At 44.3% G+C, this 21,180-nt stretch overlaps 1 protein-coding gene across 2 annotated transcripts; it reads left to right on the plus strand.

The window, feature by feature from the left end:
* Positions 1–1,964: 1,964 nt before the first annotated feature.
* On the plus strand, positions 1,965–20,690 carry CCDC61 (coiled-coil domain containing 61). 2 transcript variants are annotated; one of them, XM_088454311.1, is made up of 14 exons: positions 1,965–2,028; positions 2,378–2,533; positions 4,997–5,079; positions 8,790–8,950; positions 9,028–9,180; positions 9,479–9,689; positions 14,442–14,524; positions 14,689–14,894; positions 18,605–18,683; positions 18,776–18,834; positions 19,005–19,080; positions 19,217–19,286; positions 19,696–19,768; positions 19,890–20,690. In XM_088454311.1, the coding sequence occupies exons 2-14, from the start codon at positions 2,386–2,388 to the stop codon at positions 19,982–19,984; spliced, it is 1,497 nt and encodes a 498-aa protein (XP_088310437.1). In that variant the 5' UTR covers positions 1,965–2,028; positions 2,378–2,385; the 3' UTR covers positions 19,985–20,690. The 2 variants fall into 2 exon arrangements, with proteins under 2 accessions (XP_088310437.1, XP_088310438.1); XM_088454312.1 differs by having other exon boundaries at positions 14,701–14,894.
* The last annotated feature ends 490 nt before the right edge of the window (positions 20,691–21,180 follow it).

Below are 21,180 nucleotides of genomic sequence, written 5' to 3' on the forward strand. Positions count from 1 at the left end.
TCGTTATCGTTCAGTCATCCACTTTATCGTCCATTTTTAACATCAAAACGATGAACGATAACGACACGCGTTCCCGCGGGTCGTTCGTCATTATCGTTCATCGAGTAAACATGCAGGCCAACCTGACGATGTCGTCAGGTCGCTGCATGTTGGGGGAATGGGGGAGAGAGCCCGGCGCTGAACGATATCGTTAATATATTAAGATATCGTTAATATATCGTTAATATCGTTCAGCGCGTGTGCTCAATGTCATGAACGACATTGAGCACACCCTGCCGGGGACACACTAGACGATATCGCTCAGGGAGCATATCGTCTAGTGTGTACGCTCCTGAAGTTAACTATTTTTTCAACGATTGAACGATAAATATCGTTATCGATAATCGTTCAAAAAATTATTGTGTGTGTATGCACTTTTAAGCTGCATGCACACACACACAACGATTTTGTAAATTAACTATTTTAGTAAACGATTTTCGTTTATTTTTTCAAGGGAAAAATTAACGAAAATCGTTTACTAAAATCGTTCATTTACTAAATGTAATGAACTATTTTTTTGAACTACAAACGATTTTTGCATATTAACTTAATGAAAATCGTTGAGTTGGCCAGTCTGACTGAACTACAAACTACAAAAGTGAACGTGCATGAACGATAATCATAAATTGTTTTCACTCAGAAAGTGAACGATTTTTTTCAACGATTGAACGATAAATTATATCGTTAACAATAATCGTTCAAAAAATCGTTGCGTGTGTATGCACCTTGACTGTTTCTGCAGATCTCGGGGCACTAACAATCCCTGCCATGTCATTTGTGCTCAATTTATCTCTAACATACTTTACTTGCATTTTCAATATGCCTCTTCCATGACCACACAACAAGAATATATGATGAAAATTGCATCGAAGAGGCAGAAAATATAGAAGTTTATTATGCAATAACTAAATAGTGCACAAATAGTGACAATTGCAGGGACAGGCATTCATGCCGGGCTGTGACATCATAGCGCAGTCCCCTGCGGAGCTATGCTGCAAATCATGCTAACATGCAGAGAGGGCAGTGCTCTGGTTACGCAAATGTGCTGACAATTATGTCATCGCATCCCCTGACTTGTCAATTACACTATAATGGATATAGTAGGCAGTTGTGTGACCCGCTCTCCTCCCTGACATTTCGGGAGAGCAGGCAAATATGCCATAGAGGTATCATCTAAGTTTGCGCAATGGTGGGCTGCCATTATTATTATTATCAAAAGTAACGAAACCCTGCAACCACGCACAAAGTGCTGACTACCGGCTGTTAATATGGACCAGACTTATCAAAGCACTGGGCACGTACACAAACCTCTGTGAACACTTAATTGCCACATGTTGAAGATACCCCATGGTAGGATGGGCAATTAGTTTGTGTACTAGGGCCCCTGTTGTTTGGGTGCCTCTAAGGCAAAATATGAAGCTCTAGTTCAGTCCCAATATATACTGTCTGTAAGAGGTATCAGCATGACATGCTGGAGCTTGTAGTGCTACAAAACCTGCCATAGGTTGGCTACCTCTCTATAGATGGGCAACTGTTGGTGCACTCCACCTTTACTTATGCTGCTTACCTACATACAAAGCGTCACGCCACGGTATAGGTGGCCAACGACAACAACAGCTGGTACTCCCATTCCGGTGCCCTGACAGCACCGCGTGTACCATATAACACAGGAAGATGTGTCCTGGTTGGGCTAGGCCTTGCGGTCGGCATGACAACGCTTTCCTCTGCCAGTCAGTGTCCTGATGCTGCCAGTACACATCATGGACGCTTAGAGGCGCTGGCTGACCGAGCGCTTCACCAATCGGATAACACCATGGCGAGAAAGGCGGGCGCAGGCGTGACGTACATTCTAAGCAGCCAATAGCAGAGAGCAAGGCGCCGGCTGCAGCAAATGGGAACAGAGGGCGGTGTTGTTGAGGGTTACCGGCGGTTTAACTGACCCAGGGTCCGGAATAGCTGCTGCTGCTGTAGGGAGAAAGAAGGAGACAGGTGAGCTGATTTATCTCTGTCCCTGTGATTTTTCTCTACATATTTATTCTAATAACTCTCTAACATTCTACTTCAGCTGCTGTGGAACTAGTAGTCCCTACATGCTCTGTCATCATCTACTTGCCAGGCATGCTGGTACTTGTAGTTCCACATACCTGGATAGCTGCCGGTTTTCCAGCTCCACTTGGGCTGTTGTAAAATTGATGTTGATCGCCTTGAGACCCGACAGCAATCATAGGAGTTATAACAAGAGATCCTGTGGGGATCTATGCAGCTAATCCTCTCTTTCTGACCTATCCCAGTGGTTTGGTGATAAATGATATTCTGTTTCACCATCTGTCTCTTGCAGATCACACTATGGATGACGCTGGGATGGCTGAAGCGCGCTGCGTGTTTAGGGGCATAGAGCACATACTGCGTGTCCGTGATGCTGGCGACTGCCTTGAAGTGGAAGTTGAGGACGCTCTGACGACTGATCAATGGAGGGGGGAGTTCGATTCTGAATGTGAGTGCCACTAAGTAAAGGACAGCACAGAGGCCTGACTCAGCAAAGATCGCATCTGCGATTACGCACGCAATCTCCTGATTGTTGTGATCTGCTCATGCGTATGAATCGCAGTGCGCGTGCTAAAACTAGCCACTGGGACTGCGATCACAGTGACTACACAGACCCATCGCACAGTGATTGTCAGGAAGTGCCGTTTGTGGGAGGTGGTCAGCGATACTCAAGCTTGCCAGTGCATTTGAACTCCGTTGCAGGGGCGTGCATAAATTAGGCACTGCGATGCCATACGCAGCTCGAGTACTCACTGCGTGCGATGAGGTTAGCAATTCCTGAGTAAGGTCTGACCTTGTGCAAGTGTGTGTGAGGCTGCAATGGTACTCGATGTTACCGATGGTTTTGCAGTCCTGCTAAGGATTACGGATGTGTGTAAGGTAAGGTGGGCGTCCTTATGTTGTGCTGCGACAGCAGAGCAATCGCAATGGATTAGCATACTATCGTAGTGAGACTGCGTGCGTAATCGCAGTTTCGATCCGTAGTGAATCAGGCCCCGAGTTCATAAGACTCATCTGCAGGTCTTCCCTAATTTTCTTGCTTGGCTCCATGTGACTATGTGAAGGGCTCCTCTGTTTCACTTATAAACTGGACTTGTTTAACTTGTGTAATAAGTGTCACCAAGTGGATGTTCTGCTCAGGACAGGACTTGAAAATAGAAAGCATCATTATCTATATTTACCTGGCATTCATACCTCTACCCGATAGGCATTGCAGTGCTGTCGACTGGAAGTCTAACCTGTGAATTTCATGGTACCTAAGGTTAGGGATTTCTGTGGTAGCCTCAATGTTTTCTTATTGAACTCCATGATTATTAAAGATCCAAAAATACATTTGCTCACTTTCAAATGTAAGACCGTAAATAGACAATAATTTCAGATTAATTAGAGCTCATTATTCAAATTGTCGGAAAAAAAATAATATAAAGGATCAAAAACATTTGGAAGTGGCACAGTTACAATTTGTAGTACATAGAAATTGGGGGGGGGGGGGCAGCAGTACATATACTGTGACATATAGCATATTTTCTATTGATGCCATTGTTTCTGGAAGACACATAAGATAATTTTTGCCTACCAAAATCAATGTATAATACATTGCAATTCTCAGCCCTTATTTACGATAGACAGAATTTTACTGTTTTGCAGTCGGCCACTTTGGGATTCTTTAGTTTATCAAGTTTTACAATAAAGTGTGTTGCTTGAACTCCTTACTAGTCTCATTGGCTGAGGTACGCACATTTCACCATCTAGTCATCAGCCTGTGACAATATGCTTTCCTCCACTGACTGTAAAAAAGATGCACAGACCCTAGTCAAACGCATCATTAGTGCTTTGCATACATAAGAGCCTATTTATCATACTAAACAGGGTTGCTGACCTTCTTAGTTTCAGGGCCATTACCAAGAGGGTACATTAGCAGATGTCTGAGCTTAGATCCGACAGCTAACGCCACCAGCGCTTTGCACATGTGCAGCCCGATGGCAGCACGCCATATCCGAACCCAAAAGTAAAGTGATGGCGTAAGTAAAGGCTCTTTTTAGCCTTTGTAGGGATGGACCCTTTTCAGAGCCCGTGTTCTGGGGTCTGACTAATGTTAAATTGTCTCAAAAAGGCATTCCAAGTCTCCGTAATATGTGGTGATGGGGAATATTATTTTTCTGGGCTATTCTGTACATTTAAATAAGTAGGCCCCATACCCTGATGATGGGTAAACATGCAATAAGATCTGATCTTTTACCAGTACAACCTATTGATATTGTGCATTAACACATGGGAAATCTGTTGTGCCATATAAGGTTGAAGTCCTTCTTTACAATCGCAAAACACAAATCTGGAAATGTCACCAATGATGCAGATTCTTTCTCTATTTATGTCGGTGGAAAGTGCCAAACAAGCGGCCCGGTGGGAACGGTTCCTAAGGACTTCCAATCTGTCAGGTCTATTAGCCCGCTCATCCTTTGTATGGTAGTTATTACACCAAAAAGAATCATTTGCAGTTTGGATGTTTGCAATTCTAAAGCTGCATACACACGTAACTTTTTTTTTAACGATTTAAGTATAACGACGTCGTTATTGTTCAATCATTCAAAAATCATTCAGTTTCTGAGTTATAACGATGAACGACAATTGTTCAAGCGCGTTCCCGTTTGTAGTTCATCGTCCGTTTCTGACTGACCAACTTAACGATTTTCATTAAGGGAAGGAACATTTTTGTTCATTGTTCAAAAAATCGTAGAAAAAATAGTTCATTACACTTCAAAAAATCGTTCACTTTTTCAAAGGAAAAACTGAACGAAAATTGTTCACTAACAAATCGTTACGGGTGTATGCAGCTTAAATATGATTAATTTTATTTATTGTAATGTTTGCTGTTTGTTACTATCCATATATCTCCTGCATTCCTTTACAGTTATAGAAGACCTCACCCACAAGACAGGGAACTTCAAGCAGTTCTCCATCTTTTGCAACATGCTGCACTCAGCCCTCACTCAGGTACCTTCCCTGAATTCTGTGTGATCGTTTTGTCAGAGTGCCCTGTACTGCTGCAGCACATCCAAATGTCATGTCACCACGTGTAAAAGATTCATTCGGTAGTGCAGAGGTTCCCAAACTATGCCATTACAGTCCAGGTTTTAAGGATATCCATGCTTAAACCCAGATGGTTGAATCAAATTGACTGAGGTACTATTTAAGTCACCTGTGCTCAAGTATGGATATCCTTAAAACCTGGACTGAAATGGCTGAATTTGGGAACCCTTGCGTAGTGTCAGCTATCATCTGTAAACAGCCTATTCTTCTGTATATAACTATATAATAACCGATATGGCAGCTCCTGGGACGGACCTGTGCATGCACCCACTCCTCTTTCCACCCTTTGCCTCCCCCTCCCCGCCAATGGCTCTCGCTGCCACAATGGGGAGAGGGCAGACTAGCAGAGGATAACCCTTCTCCGGCACAGGTATGTTTTACAGGAGAGCGGGACGTGGGTGGAGCGAGAGCAGGCTGAGGTAACCCGAGATAGGCCTGGTCAATTTTACTAGTTTTATAATAATGTTTAACCCTCATTTTGTCTTTTTTTTTTTTTTTCTCTCTTGTTACAAATGTCTTGCATTGGACACTGGAAGGAAGATGTAAGTTTAATTTGCTTGCATATAAGTCATAGGAAAGGGGCAGGAGCTTCTAGTTTACTAACTGAGAAGCTACAGACCTCATATTAGGTTCAGCTGAAGACAGTACACATCAAGTGCAGATAGCTCAGGTCTTATACGACATGAAGGGGCAAGATCTTGGAGTGAAAACTGTCTGAGTCTGCCATTTCTACATATGAGCGAATTGGTGGCCATTAATGGAGAGAACGAAGGATAATAACTACATGAGAAATGGAAGAAATAAAGGGGTCAATTTACTAAGCAGTGTTAGGAGAAGTTAAAAGTGATAAGGTGCCAGCCAATCAGCTCCCAACTGTCATTTTTCAAACACAGCCTGTGAGATGGCAGTTAGGAGCTGATTGGCTGGCACCTTATCACTTTTCACTTCTCCTAACACTGCTTAGTAAATAGACCCCAATGTAATAGAGACTGATGGAAATAGCCATTGCAATGGAATAGTGACAGAATGTGGGGTGGATATTGGAAACAGCCAGAGGAGGCCTCAGTGACTTTGTTAGACAAGTGATTGTTGGGGTGAGTTTGGCAGAAGCTACAGTGACTGAGACAGCCCAACTTGCTAATGTTGCACAAGTATCTGTCCCTAAGGTGATGCCAGCATGCAGATGCAAAGTAGAGGTTTGATCAGCATAGGGCAACAGTGGTGAGAAGGGCATACCCCAGGATTGTGCAATAATTTGAAGTGCATGGAAAATCAGGCTAGCAGCAGATCAGTTAACTTTAGATATAACCTGTGCAGTGAGCAGAGCAGGATATCATTGTTGGATTGCCGTGTCACACTTGGCAATGCATATTTGCAAGTTCAGTTGTGCATGAAGCACAGGCAATGGACAAGTCAGTGGTGGGAGGTGATCTGGCCAGATGAATCATTCTTCACAGATAGTGTAAGTGCTTGCACTGTGCCAACTCAATAGCACTGAGTCCTTGTTATAACCATGGAGGATTCTGGGTGCAGTAATTCCCTTACAAGGCAAGTTCATTGCTAATCACTGCTTATTGGGTCATCTTCACTCCATATTGCAGCATCTCTTTCCTCAGGATGACTGTTTCCCCATCTGTAGAGCTTGTACAGAGGGCCTGATTCAGACCCGGTCGCAAGCGCTGAGCTCTCGCAACCGGGTCGATGGTGGCCCAGAGCACATGCGCACGACGGAGCCGGCTCCGTCATGTGCATGAGTGAGACCCGGCCGGTCTCGTGGACCCGGTCTCATGGCCGCAAGCCCCAGAGAGCAAACAGAGCCGAAAGCTCTCCCACTGACATCACTTTTGATGTAAGTGTGGCCACCCCCAGACGGTAGGCGTTCTCATGGGAACGCCTCCGTCTGGGCAGCCACCCCCCCCCCCCGGCCCGCCCACCAAAGGGGGCGTGCTGTCACTCAACATCGACAGCACGCCCCCTTTGGTGCGAGACCCGGAGCGACTGATTGCCCGTCGCTATCCGGGTCTCGCGCATGCGCTCTGGGCCACCATCGACCCGGTTGCGAGCGCTCAGCGTTTGCGACCGGGTCTGAATCAGGCCCAGAGTCCTAATGGTTTGTAGAGCCCAATAGAGCATTATGGCATATTCTGGAAGGACACCTGAGACATTGTTTTCCACCTCCATAAACCAGGAGTCAGTTGAGTGTCCTTCCTGTATGAGATTTGTGCTGTATCCCGCATGCACAATTCCAGACATTGGTAGTCTCAGTGCCATGGCACATACAAGCATGGTGGCCCAGAGCTCTATTAAGTGACTTCATATTGTGTATCCATTTTTTTTTTTGCACTACAGTGTGTCAGAGATTTATTTATATATATATATATATATATATATATATTATTCCACAGAGATGCCAGAAAAGTGATTAAATGTCACTAGTGTAGGCGCAATATTAAATGTGCACAGGTACAATCTATGACCTCAAATTGCACAATTCCTCTGTGCCAATTTAGTGGTTGTTCAATACTTATTTTATTATATATATATTTTTTTATTTTTTTTATTAATGGTATAGGGTTTATTTTTCTTTTTTGTGCAACAATGTGGAAAAGATATGTACAAACATATAATTTTGACAACAATAAGACCCATTGCTTGAAAACAACCCTTTCTTGCTATCCAACTGTAGAGATGCTGCAGTTACTGTGTGCCTGTACATATTATTATTATTACCAGTTATTTATATAGCGCACACATATTCCGCAGCGCTTTACAGAGAATATCTTACCATTCACATTAGTCCCTGCCCCAGTGGAGCTTACAATCTATATTCCCTATGACATGCACATACTCACTATGGTAAAAAAAAATTTGTGGGGAGCCAATTAACCTACCAGTATATTTTTGGAGTGTGGGAGGAAACCGGAGTACCCGGAGGAAACCCACGCAAACACAGGGAGAGTATACAAACTCCACACAGTTAGGGCCGTAGTGGGAATCGAACCCATGACCTCAGTGCTGTGAGGCAGTAATGCTAACCATTACACCGTCTGTGCTACATAGCAACCGGGCAGAATAACTGGATACTCACGGTGGTAGCAATGTAAAGCCTCCGTTAACAGTGCTATGGCACCACAGCTGTGTTCTCAGTTTTGTTGTGATTACTGTGCAAGATCTTCTGTGTAAGAACTGCATTGTCTCCTCTCTGTAACTGTTGGGAGATGGCAGAAGACAGCTGAGCTGCAGCCTAGACCAGCGTGTGGAATGTACAGTATATTTACCATTCAAGTGTAAGCATAACTTGCACATAGACAGACAGCGGTTTCATGGGCTGAGCCAAAGTCTGTTATAGTGCAGCCTACAGATGTGTCCTCATACATTATTGTTGCAGTCAAGCCAAACAGCCCCTCTCTGCACTCCAGGTCCCGTATGACTCTGCTTGCGCTGGGAATCTTTTTTGTGTCTCTTTCACCTGGAAATGCATCTTAATAGCAAACGCAATGCGACCAGGACACACCAGCAGACTGCACTAATTAATTTGATATGTGACTAGTGACTCATTGATCTTAGGGCATATTGTGACAAATCCAGCTAACCATATTATGTCCTCTCCCTAGACCAGTGAATCTGTTACACTTGACCTCCTGACCTATGCTGACCTGGAGTTACTGCGTCACAGGAAAGCAGGGGGAGCCCAGCGTCAAGCGCCCACAGCCAGAAGCTCAACCCTCAGCTCCAAGCGATACTTGATACTTATCTATTCAGTGGAGTTTGACAGGTGAATATTATGAGCAGGTGTAGTTTATTAAAGCTTACTTCCATCTTGTTCTCTGCTCATTTATATGTGTTTTGCAGGATACATTATCCGCTCCCTCTACCGTACGTTGGCAAGCCAGACCCGGTTTACTTACGGCAAGTGATTCGAGGGTTGAAGGATGAGCTGGCTGCTCTGAAACTGGTATCAAGCGAGGAGAGCAGGGAGTCTGAGATCCGACAGCTGCGGGAAGAGTGAGTACCAAAATAATTCCGGGATCTGAACGATCGTCTATTGAAGGGCTGTATACAGTCCAGATTTGCAGTGCTTGCTTTTTTTGCAGTGTTTTGCAGAGAATCAATCGGAGCCAACCAGCTTTTGACTTCATGTAAATGGGGGGTCTCCCTACTTGTGGTATATGCAGTGCCGATTTATTCCAGAGGGGTCAGCTTTGGGCCACCCTTTTAAAGTAGCACTGTCTAAATCAAGTTTGCAATAGTATAGTGTTATGCTGTAGTAAGTGTCTTCTTTGGTACTACCTGTAATTACCAGGCTCCAACGATTGACTGAGGAAAAGCGAGAGGCTGATCTTGCATTGCAGCGGCTGCAGGACCTAGAGATTCCCAGTGGCAAAGAAGCCAGTCACACCCGTATCCTAAAGAGAGCGATACAGACTTTGGAGTTAGAGCTGCAGAAGGAGAGAAGCAGGAGTCAGCGACTGGCCAACAAGAGGAGGGAGGAGTGCAGGCAGCTAGCGGAGCAGGTAAATGGGCAATGAATCGCACCGTAGGAGGTGTTGTGTTTTTTTTGTTTATTAACTATTATTATTATAATATAAATTTGCTTTTGAATTTAGTGCAGAAAATCTCAAAACTCTGGACCTGATTTAATTATACACTATGTAGACAAAAGTGATTGGACACTGACCGCAAATAGATCAATGAGATTTTATTGACTTCAGTACTGTGTAGGTCCAACACGTGCAGTGATTACTGCAGACACCCTTCTTGGCAAACTGTCCACAAGTTCCTGGATAACAGCAGGGGGTATGTTTTGCCATTCCGTCTTGTATATAGTGACCAACTGTGACACTGAAGAAGGTCGAGTCAGCCTAGAACGCACCCATCACTCCAATTCGTCGCAGAGGTTCTTAATGGGGTTAAGATCTGGACTCTGAGCTGGCCAGTCCATCAGGGTTACCAAATTTACTGTATACCAGTCCTAGGTTGCCCTGGAAACATGACAGGTGGCATTGTCATCCTGATAAAAACATTTGCGCGTTTCATAGAACTGTAAGTGCATGGGCCTCCCTATGAAGTGTTCTTGTCGAAACTGCCACATTAGTGGCCATTTGGAACTCGTGTGCAATAGTATGTATTTTACTTGTACAGGGTTGTACAATCACTTAAAAGTGCAAATCTCGCAACCCGCTGGGGCATGTATTGAGATGCCCGCAGCTTGTGTATGGAGACGCATCCATCATACTCACATCGGGCGATAATCGACCATCTGTGTAACCCCATGTTCGCGCAGAATGGCCTCCTGAACTGAGATGCCGGAGCCATTTTTCCTGCTTATGGGATCGCAATCACAGTGAGACACGCCCCGCAAACGATTGCGGCACGCCTGCCTTTGAGTCACTGCCCCAACCGTTGCCGCCCACAAGCGATCCTTGTCTGTCAATCACTTTGTTAGTCCTGACTGCAAGTGACAAAGGTAATAATACTTGACGCATGCACAGATCACCGATAATTACTGAACTGCGTAAACATTGGTGCTGCGTCCATCTCTGAATCGGGCCCACTGTCCTATACCAGAAAGTTTATGGAAGCCTTGCTGCAGATTTTGGTTTGGCCATGAGGAATACACTTCGGTTCTTTATGTCCGGAATGGAGAGTACCAGCTGCAAAGTGACGGAAATCAGTCATAAAATGTATCGCAGCTTCCGGAGAGGAGTTCTGTAGTGTAATATTGTGTTACAGTTGTTAAACTGTTGTGTGAGGCTTTAGTGTGTGTGTGACAATCCTACTCAAAGTCGTTCTGGAAGGAGCTGGAAATAGTCAATCACAACAAATAGATGGCTTTGCGGTGTTCTGTTCATTACAGAAAATACAAGAATTACTGCTAAATTTGCCCCCACACCCATGGGTATGCAGTCGGGAAGCCGGCGGACGTAATCCTGACGGCCGGCTTCCTGACTGCTTTATCCCGGCGAGGGTTAAGTGCCAGGCGTCTAAATCTAGACGACAGGCATCTAACTCTAGACGCCTGTCATATTTTACCGACGCCGGGAGACCGGCGCCCCGCATCCCGATCGAAGGGATGCCGAGCGCGCGGGGGGGGGGGGGTTAGGTTTAGGGCTCCCTGGGGGGACTTAGGGTTAGGCACCCCCCCCGGGAGGTTAGAGTTAGGCTAGGGGAAGTTAGGTTAGGTTTAGGGCTCCCTGGGGGGAGGTTAGGTTTAGGCACTTAGAGGGGGGATTAGGGTTAGGCACGGGGGGGGGGAGGGATTGTGCATCTGATGCCCACCTCTGTCAGTGCAGTGGTTATAGATGTGTCCTCATACGCTATTGCGCCAAACAGCCCCTCTCACCTCCAGGTCCCGTGCGACTCGCCTTGCGCCAAGCGTCTTTTTCACTAGAATGTGTTTTAGTCACAAGATGATGAGACTGTGCTGATTAATGTGATATGCGGCACTTGTATATCTGTGTACGAATTAGTCTGAATCTGTATAGGAAGCGCTACAATGCATCGGCCGCAGCTTTTTTCCACGCAGAGTTCCGTTGCTGTTATGAACCGAACGTCACAGAATGTAATAGTGAATACAGAATGATGTTTATTTTGGGTAATAACAGCTGGCAGGAGTAAGCTTGAGAATACAAATATACTGGACACGACAAAACTTGGAAATTAAGGGGGAGATTCAATTAGTGGCGAAAAGTCGAGCTACGTTGTTTTCGCCGCCTTCGTCTGTTTTTAGGCAATACTTTTTCCCTGCACACTTCCGCATATCTCCGTATTTAATTCCAAAACACGCGAAAACGCAAACAGGCGAAATAGGCATATAGCGAGACTGGCAAAGTACCTAATATTTTGGGGAAATCAGTCTGTACCCTAGAAAAAGCTGCACTAACACTAGAAATCAATATAGAAGTGTTCTAATAGCCCTAATAAAAGTGTTTTGTGTTCTTAAAGTGTCAGAATTGGCTGTTATATGCTTATATGCAAAAGTGCTAAAAAATTATAGAAAACTGTAAGTACCGAGGGTAAATTTGGGGTACATGCTAATGGGTACTAGCATATTTTGATGTCTATAAAGTGAAGATTTAAAAATACACCTGCAGCAGCCTCTTGCAATCCCAAGAACACCTGTCCCATCTATATAGCCCCCCCAAAGTACTAGGCCCCCCACTTTTTACTAATTTTTCAACACTTATTACATTCTAAATGTTTACATTTTTATTTATTTTTTTACTGATCACTCATTAGGGTAGGGGGGTGTCCCACATTTGCACCACATAATATCGATTTTGTACTCCTAATTTGCCTGCCTATATGTGGAGGAACTTTTTCGCCTATTTTTCCACGTAAAGTTTTTGCGTAGGTGAAAACGTCTGGAATTGAGGGCTCGATTCTGACCCGCTCGCTAGATGCGTACGCTCGTTCCCAGCGTATGCAAATTCGGCTAAGTGAAGGCAAGGCAGGCGATCGCAAGGCATAAGCACGCCCACGATGTCTTGGCGTGCAATCGCTTTGTGTATGCAGACGCCCACCAGCCTGTCTTAAGACGCCCACTTGCGCATGTCATTTCCAGGAAGTGTATGCAACCATCGGTACATCGGGTACCATCGGATGCATTCTCAGCGCTTGAGGTTAACCATACCCTACTGCTAACACTTCAGTGTAAAATTCAACCAGGTGACGTGTACTATGATGCTGCCTGTTAATTATGGACGGCTCTGAAACGGCTATAAGACGCTCGGGCACGCCTGCGTTTGCACCTCCACTCTCCCGTTACTAGAGGCCTACCCCTGTTACCACCCACAAACAGCTTGTCCTGGCACTCATTCAGTTGGGCTGTCTATGCTCGGCGAGCGTACGCTTCCTGATCACTCGGACTAGTTTGCGCACTGCGATACATGCGCATGTTACGAACATCGACGGCTACGAGCGAACACATTCTAGCGACCGGGCCTGAATCTGGTCCTGAAAACGGAGAAAAGCGCAAATTGGCGAAAAAACTGCACTTTTCGCGGCTAATTGAATTTCAGCCCTAAGACAGAAATAAAACGGGCACTAACTCAGAGTCCATAGTTATAATAACGGTAGACACAAATGAAGCCCTGGATAAATAAACAAAGAGGGTAACCTGGTGAGTAGCAGCGTTCCCTTGGCTTGGCAGCCACAGAAGCTCAAAGTTTCAAACAATGTCCCTGTTGGAGTACACAGGACCAGGGATTCAGAAATCTTTGCATAAACATAAATGAATATCAAAGGCTGTTTCCAAGCATGGCAGATAGAGAGCAAACATTACACATAAATCCAGGCTGTGGCTGAAAACACGTCGGGTAACATTAAGGGGGATCAGTATGGAATACCGCCCGACGGTGGAAGTCCGGCAGTGAGATCTCGACAGGTAAGTATTTTATCTATTACTAACCTAACCCTCCCTTAGGGACGCCTAACCTTAAAACCCCCTGTAAGTGTCTAAACCTAACCCCCCCCTTCCCCGCAACCTAAACCTAACGCTCCCGGGGGGCGCCTAACCCGAAGTCCCCCCGGGATTCCGACGCTTGTCATTAGACCCCAGCCGGGATTAGACAGTCGGGAAGCCAGCGGTCGGCTTCCTGACTGCATCCCCATTAAGGACCCAGCAATGAGTGCTGGGCTGAGGCAATCTAAATAGTCAGGTCTCAGGTGTGATCCATACTGATAAGTCATAATGACCTAAGGGCCTGATTCAGAGTTGGGAATAGAGAGAGAGATAGCACTTAACTGTGAACCTGGACAAACCATGTTGCAATGCAAGGGGTGTAAATACATAAATTTTAAATCTGCCCCACCTGCAGTGCAGCATGGTTTCACCAAGATGATCAGTTGAGAGAGAGAGAGATCTCTCTATTCCCAACTCTGAATCAGGCTCTAACACCTGAGTCCAGAGAGCAATACCTCTGGTGAGGACCAGTGCTGCAGCTCACATAGCAGGAGCCCTGGCGACCCCTGGTGGCAGGGAAACATAGAAACACAACAAACAGTTCTAACAGTTGCACAGAACCAGACTCTGTTGCATATCAAATTGATCAGTGCAGTGTCATGAAGCGCCTGAGCAAGAGACGCTGCATCAGTCAGTGCAGCTCTCTCTCGCCAGGCATCTCGTGCCGCATGGCGCATTGAGGCTAGCTGTATGCAGACACTGCTGTACTTCCGGATTATCCCCATGTTATTCTGATACTAGACTTATTTTCCTTTACAAGGGGCAATACATTGCTAACAATTCTGTGTTACTCCTTCCTCAGCTGGAAGAAGCACGAGCTGTGGAGCGGACACTTTGTCTAAAGGTGAAAAGTCTGACCACAGAGCTGGCTATGTACAAGAGAGGGTGAGGAGAACTGTGAAATAGCGTACTGGGGGATGGTAATGAATTTTAATGTGTATATATATCTGTTTGATGAAAGCTTTGGATTTATTTTATTAGCATCCCCCTAACTCTGCTTTTCTATGTCTTTATATCAAAATATGACATGTGAGCCTCAAGTTAATCAGTTCCTCCTACAGGCGCGTGACACCTACAGGCCCTTCCTCTCAGAGTCGCTCCAGCTCTGCCGGTCGGGGGCCCGTTCACCGTAGTACGTCTAGGGGAGATCCTGGCACAAGAAGGGAGCGATCCACATCACGGGAGAGAAGTGGACGGAGCTCTGGAGAGGGAAGGAATCTGACTAGGCAGCCAAGGTTATCGCCATCGCCTATGGGTATGAGCCATTTCCTTATGTCTGCACAATATACGGTTTGTTGAGTCAGGTTCAGCAATGCCCAGTCCTATGCATATACGTTATCTCATTTCACAGTCTGGGTGTGATCACCTAAGATTAGAACTCAACGTCCATATTGCTGCTCTATCAGCAGTTCCACTTGCAGTAAATAGGTGCATCTATCTCTGTGTAACTTCCATTGCTCGGTGGCAGCATTCATAACTCCTATATTTCAATTAAAGTATTTATGTTTGGTTACCATCAATTTAATTTTTACAATGTATTTGCACATGCTGAATGACACCACTGCCTACTATAGTGTCCATGGATGATGCACACTCTACCAAAGTACTAAAGAACACTTTGCACTTCTTATGTGATCGTTGTTAGTAGTTCTTATACACATGGCAACTTGTAATTTTATATTTAATCAGCATCCTGCCTAATAGCGTATTCCTTGTGTACACTTACATACTGTTTGTTGTTTTTGCTACCTTTCCTGGGCCTTTCTGGACTCTTAGCAATTGTTTTCATTATCAGCTTTACTGTGACAAAGGCTTTTTTCATTGCACAATGAAGGAGAGAGAATATTTCCCACATTCGTTACATTACCAGTTGTGTGTTATTATGTATGCTAATTTATATTGTGTGGCAGTGGACTCTGGTATATAAATCCCCTCCACCCCCCCTTCCAATATGTCACTGTGAATGGGCACTGGGTTTACTCATACATCCAATTGGAGGACACTGGAACCATGGGGTATAGAGGTGCAAGCAGGCGATAGGGCACATAAAAGGTACAGTATACACACAAGGCCTGAGCTCCTCCCCCTCTATATTCCTCAGCCTCAAGAGCATCAGTTTTCCACACTGCTGGTTTTTATGGCATTTTTTATGTGGTCTCCTGAAAACAGAAGGGATGTAAGTAGTGACCTCGGACTAGTGTGGCTGTTGCCATAACAGCAAACCGTTTCTCAGCATGATAACCATGCTCCAGATGCATGACAGCTGTTATTAACCACCTTTCTACCCACCGAGGAAAATGGGAGGCGTTCACTGTACAGCCTGGTAACAGTACTGGAGATTACACAGTGGTTAATGCATCTTTTGCTGGGCATGTTCAAGATGGAGTTCCTGAGTTTGGCTATAAACTTCATGGGGGAAAAATTGTTTCTGACCTTCTTAGATTTTCACTCCAATGTCATCATTATCGGGCTCTACCTTTCTGCCTGGCAACTGAGTTGAGAGTATTTACAAAGATTTTGGCAGCTATAGCTGCTCTTCTGAGATCCAGGGGTGTTACAATCTTTACTTATTTGGATTACTTGTCAATCAAGGCTGGATCCTCGACTTTATTCCAGACCCATATGCAAATGATGGCCGAGACCATTGACTCTCATGGTTGGCTCATCAGCTATGAATAAATTAGCCTATTGCCAGCCCAGAGAATTAAGTTGGACAGCAGTGAGCATTTTTGCCAGAAGACCAGATTCACTTATTGCAGAGACTAATAAAGTCTATATTTGCTCTTAGATTGACATCTATTCATATTTCATTTGAGGGTCTTAAAGATTGGCACGGCCTTTGAGTTGGTACAGTTTGCTCCGTCCTACTCGAGGGAGTTACGGCTCTAACTCTTATCGAAATTGAGCAGGTCACATCATCATTTGTCTGGTCAGTTCAGCATGTTCTCAAATGTGCGGTCATTCCAGTTGACAGTCTCCATCATGCTTTCACAGTTTGGGACTGGAAAATCATGATGATTGATGTCAGTCTTCAAGGCATGTGCTTTTGCTCAGTTCTGTTTGCAGGGTCTGTAGTCTCGAGAGTCAATACTCTCCATCAGTGTTATAACACTCTAGACAGAACACAGCCTCTCATAAGAGGAATAGTTATGAAGATTCAATCAGAAGGAAACTAAAAGAATAATGTGCTGGACAGAGATAAATGTTGAGCAAACTCAGCAGTCTTCATACCACTGGTGGAGAACTGGAAGCAGACCTTCTCATGACGTACACTCTGGAAAATGGTTCCTTCATCTGGAAGTGTTTCTACAGATCATCGGAAAGTGGGGTCAACCAAATGTTGACAAGATGTCATCTTGGTTAAATCACATGGACGATTATTGCTCATGGACTTGGAATCTTGAAGGTGTTTCTAGTAGATGCCATGTCTGTTCCTTTTTCAATTGGTTTACTTGTTCTCTCTGGTAGCAAAGATTCCAAGAGTTAAAAAAAAAAAAGAAGGTAAATAGAGAGGGTTTTCGGTCATTTTTGTGACACCAGACTGGGTAAGAAGTTTTAACAGTGTTATAACACCTTCCTTTTGAACAATTGGAGTAAGAAGAGTTAAAACTCCTTCCATGGAAGATACCTCTTCTGTTGATCTCTACAGCGAGCAGAGTATCAGAATGAGGAGCTCTGTTTTGCAGATCTCAAATTTTTCATGAAGACGGCTGTTCTATGAACAAAGCTGTAATTTCAGCCTAAGGTGCTATCCAGTTTCTGCCTTCATCACTACTTTGTCATTCCTACATTCGCTCATGGTTGGTCTTTCGAAGAGGGGGATCATTTATTTTGTTTGATGATGTCAGTGCCTTGAGGACATGGCGTAATAAGATTTTAAGATTTTGGACCCCAAGCATATGACAGCTAGATGGATTACTTCAGAAATTAGGCTTACATTGGAGCAGAAATAACTTTTCCTGATAGATGCTAGTTTTGGTTGGAAGGTGTGCACAGCAACTTCAGATAGTTCCCTTGTATAGACGAAGCATTGTCATGTCCCCATGGTTCCATTGTCCCCTAATTGGATGTATGACAAAATGTGATTTTACTTTGCATTTAATCCTTTTCTTGAAAATCCGTTGGGGTACACTGGATGCCCACCTTAGCACTCTGGATCTCTCCTTTTCTTAATTGCAGCTATTTTTTAAGGGAGCACTTTATCTTCTGTTGTCTCACTCTGTAGTTTATTTCTTTCTCCGGTTCTGTGGGGCTTGGTAAGAAAAATTAAATTCTGTAAAGTTCATGACTGCACCTCTCTACTAGTGTTCCCGATAGGCTGATTTTAAAGGGGCAAAATGCGCCCTGCCCTTTTAGTGGCACCCCGCTTAACCAGCCTGCCCTATTCCTTCCCCACCCGCAGGCTGCAGTCTCCTGTGGGTGGGAAAAGTTGCGGTGACCGATCTCTACCGGATGAATAGATGCTGTGTTGGGAGAGCTTGGGGGAAGCCCAGCACCTCTGAAAGTGCTGAGAACACCCCAAGTGTGATGAACTGAGGGCACGTCACAAGAACATGCCCCCTCCCTGGTTGACCACGCCCCCTTTTCGGGAGCCTTTCTGCCCGCACCCTCAGCGCCCTGCCCTGCCCGCAGTCTAGCAGGGACACTATCTATACCCAAAGGTTCCGGTGTGCTCCAATACATTTAGAGAAATGGATTTAGTTCAACAATCCCTTTTTTTTTTTAACAGCAAGCAAAACAGACATCAGAGCTCCAGCAAGTCTGATACCAAGTCAAGAAAATAAACCTTTAATATGTCTAATCATTGCAATATAGTAAAATACAGAACACTTATAATTAGACTCAACGCAGATGATACAGTTAATACTCAACCCAGATACAGTAATTTGCATTTTATTATTTAATCCCATCTCACAACAACAGGGTATCCACTCCGCGTCTCATATCTTAAATGTTCTCTCCTAGCTATCCGCCCACCGCGGTTTGACCCGACAGCTTACATCCGAGATAAAGAACGCAAAAAGAAAGATACAGACGTGAAGAAGTGGGTGATTATTCCTCCACCTAGTCCCTGTTCTTGCCTTATCCCCTCCTTTCATTGGCAGCCTTTTCTAACTCTGATACTATTTTTTGTAGAGGTCGACAAGCTTTGGCATCCCCATCAAGTATGAGAGGTCAGAGACGCAGCCCCTCAGGTGAGCCATGTCAATGTGCTTTTTTCAAAACACCTCTTTGCAATCTGAACAGAAGATTTCTGCAGGGACCATTTAATAGGACTGTACTCTATTCCTCCATGTGCAGTGCTAGAGGTTATCCTACTGCTTACTCATCATTCTTAGTTATATATGCTGTTTCTCTATGCCAGTTGAAAGTTTACGAAGTCACAGATCCTATCAAAGCTCTGGGGATGAAATGGAGTATGCTGAGCGGCTTCCAAGCAGGTGATGTGCTAGTTACCCTAATGTACTAAGCATACTTTGGTAAGGAGATGCTGGTCCATCATGTGGCATCACTTTGTGCATCCCTGTGTATGTAAGTTACCCATGTTATTCACAGTCTTCTGTACTCCTGTTGTAGCGGGGACAGAAAACCGGCTACACGTGGTAGAAAACCCTTCACACATTCATCCTGGAACAGCCGCAACAGGGTAATTTCCGTTATTATTAAACTTTTATAACTTGCTGTTCTATAAAGCCACTCTGTGCTGTTACTGATGGCTGCTGGATAGGCAACAGTGCTGTTACTGATGGCTGCTGGATAGGCAACAGTGCTGTTACTGATGGCTGCTGGATAGGCAACAGTGCTGTTGTTGATGGCTGCTGGATAGGCAACAGTGCTGTTGTTGATGGCTGCTGGATAGGCAACAGTGCTGTTACCGATGGCTGCTGGATAGGCAACAGTGCTGTTACTGATGGCTGCTGGATAGGCAACAGTGCTGTTACTGATGGCTGCTGGATAGGCAACAGTGCTGTTGCTGATGGCTGCTGGATAGGCAACAGTTTTCTTTATGTCCCAAGATAGGTGGAATTCACTTTGTCTTTTCTTTTGGTCTATAGGGGAATAGAGACCGGTCAGCAGGAAAAAAGAGGCTTTCCAGCACTCCAAACTATGACCGTAAACCTGAGAAAGGTACCAACCCACTACCATATTTACTAAAAACATCTTTAATGCAATTAAATCTGATCAGGACTTAGCCTTTACCTATATCTCCTGACTAAGCAAACCTTTTTTCCCTTCTCACTAACACCAGAGAATCGATTTGACCCAGTTTCTGACCTATCTGACATTGATGCCCGACTGCAAGCTCTGCAGGATTACATGAGAAATCTGGACACACGCACCTAGAGTGGCCGCTGTAACGTTGCGATCAGATCAGTTCTGATAACGTCTGAAGGCTGTCGACTATTGGAACAAGGTCGATTGAGAAACCATGTCTGACCAGAACTATCGTTTTAATTTAATATATTCCCAAGATAACTGTCTGACAGACGCTTCTCTGCCAGCGGATTTCGGACACTAGAAGCCTTTGAAATGTTCTTGTTTTGCTTAATGATACACAATCAAATCGTGCAATTCAGAGGAATACGCAACATAATGGAGGCTTTTCAGTCATACCCAACCCAGTCCTGCATTCTGTAAACTGCGTGAGCGTGGATGGAGCCTGGTAATACATATTGTAGAGTCAACCTTTTCAAAGAAGGACACGCAAAGTGGAATGTAATCTGGGTGGAATAAGATAATGGATAATGGAAAAGATATTTCCGCACACTTTTTCCGTTTGTTTATTTTTAACGGATCTGACTTGGATAAATGAAACAAACAAGCATATGACAGGACTATCTTAAGTAAAAGCGGAGGGAACAACTTAGACTACTGTGTAAAGAAGCGTATACCCCCTTTGCACGTATCGTTAGAATTTAAGGGTGTTTATGACACTTATTTTATTGAATGTTTTTGGCTGGTGGATGGGAAGATGTTTTTTTTTTTTTTTTTAAATGTGAGATTTTATTTATTTGACTTGTATTTTAATGTATTGAATGAAATTTTAAGTTTTGAGGGGGTTTTTTGGCCCTTTTTTTTTTTTTTTTTTTTTTTTATATATATATACTTTTCTTTGCCAAACAAACATTTCACATTATTTTTGAGTAATGTGTATACAGTTGGTGTTTTAATGTATTTTCCCACCTAACACTAGTGGACAGTTTTATTAAAAAATTAAAAAGTGGAGAATGTACTAGATGATCCCTCGGATCTGATTGGCTGCTGTGAGCGACACCTCCACATACTAAATTGTCTAAAAAGGAAATTTACCCCAAAAAGTGTTTAAATGCACAGAAATGTGACTGAGAGGACAGCAGTTAAAATAGAGCGTTGTTTAAGAACAAGCCCACTCGTGGTATGAAGGGAAGGGTGACATTATTGGTTTGGGGTGAGATATATATATTAGTCCTGGCTCTGGGTTTACTTTGCTCTGACTGACCCATAGGTGGCACATTTTGGGTCCAGTAACATTACTTTTAGGGCCGTATTCAGCTGGCCGC

The sequence above is a fragment of the Taudactylus pleione genome, unplaced genomic scaffold (assembly GCF_031769625.1).
Source record: "Taudactylus pleione unplaced genomic scaffold, aTauple2 ptg000612l, whole genome shotgun sequence".
Taxonomy (NCBI): Eukaryota; Metazoa; Chordata; class Amphibia; order Anura; family Myobatrachidae; genus Taudactylus; species Taudactylus pleione.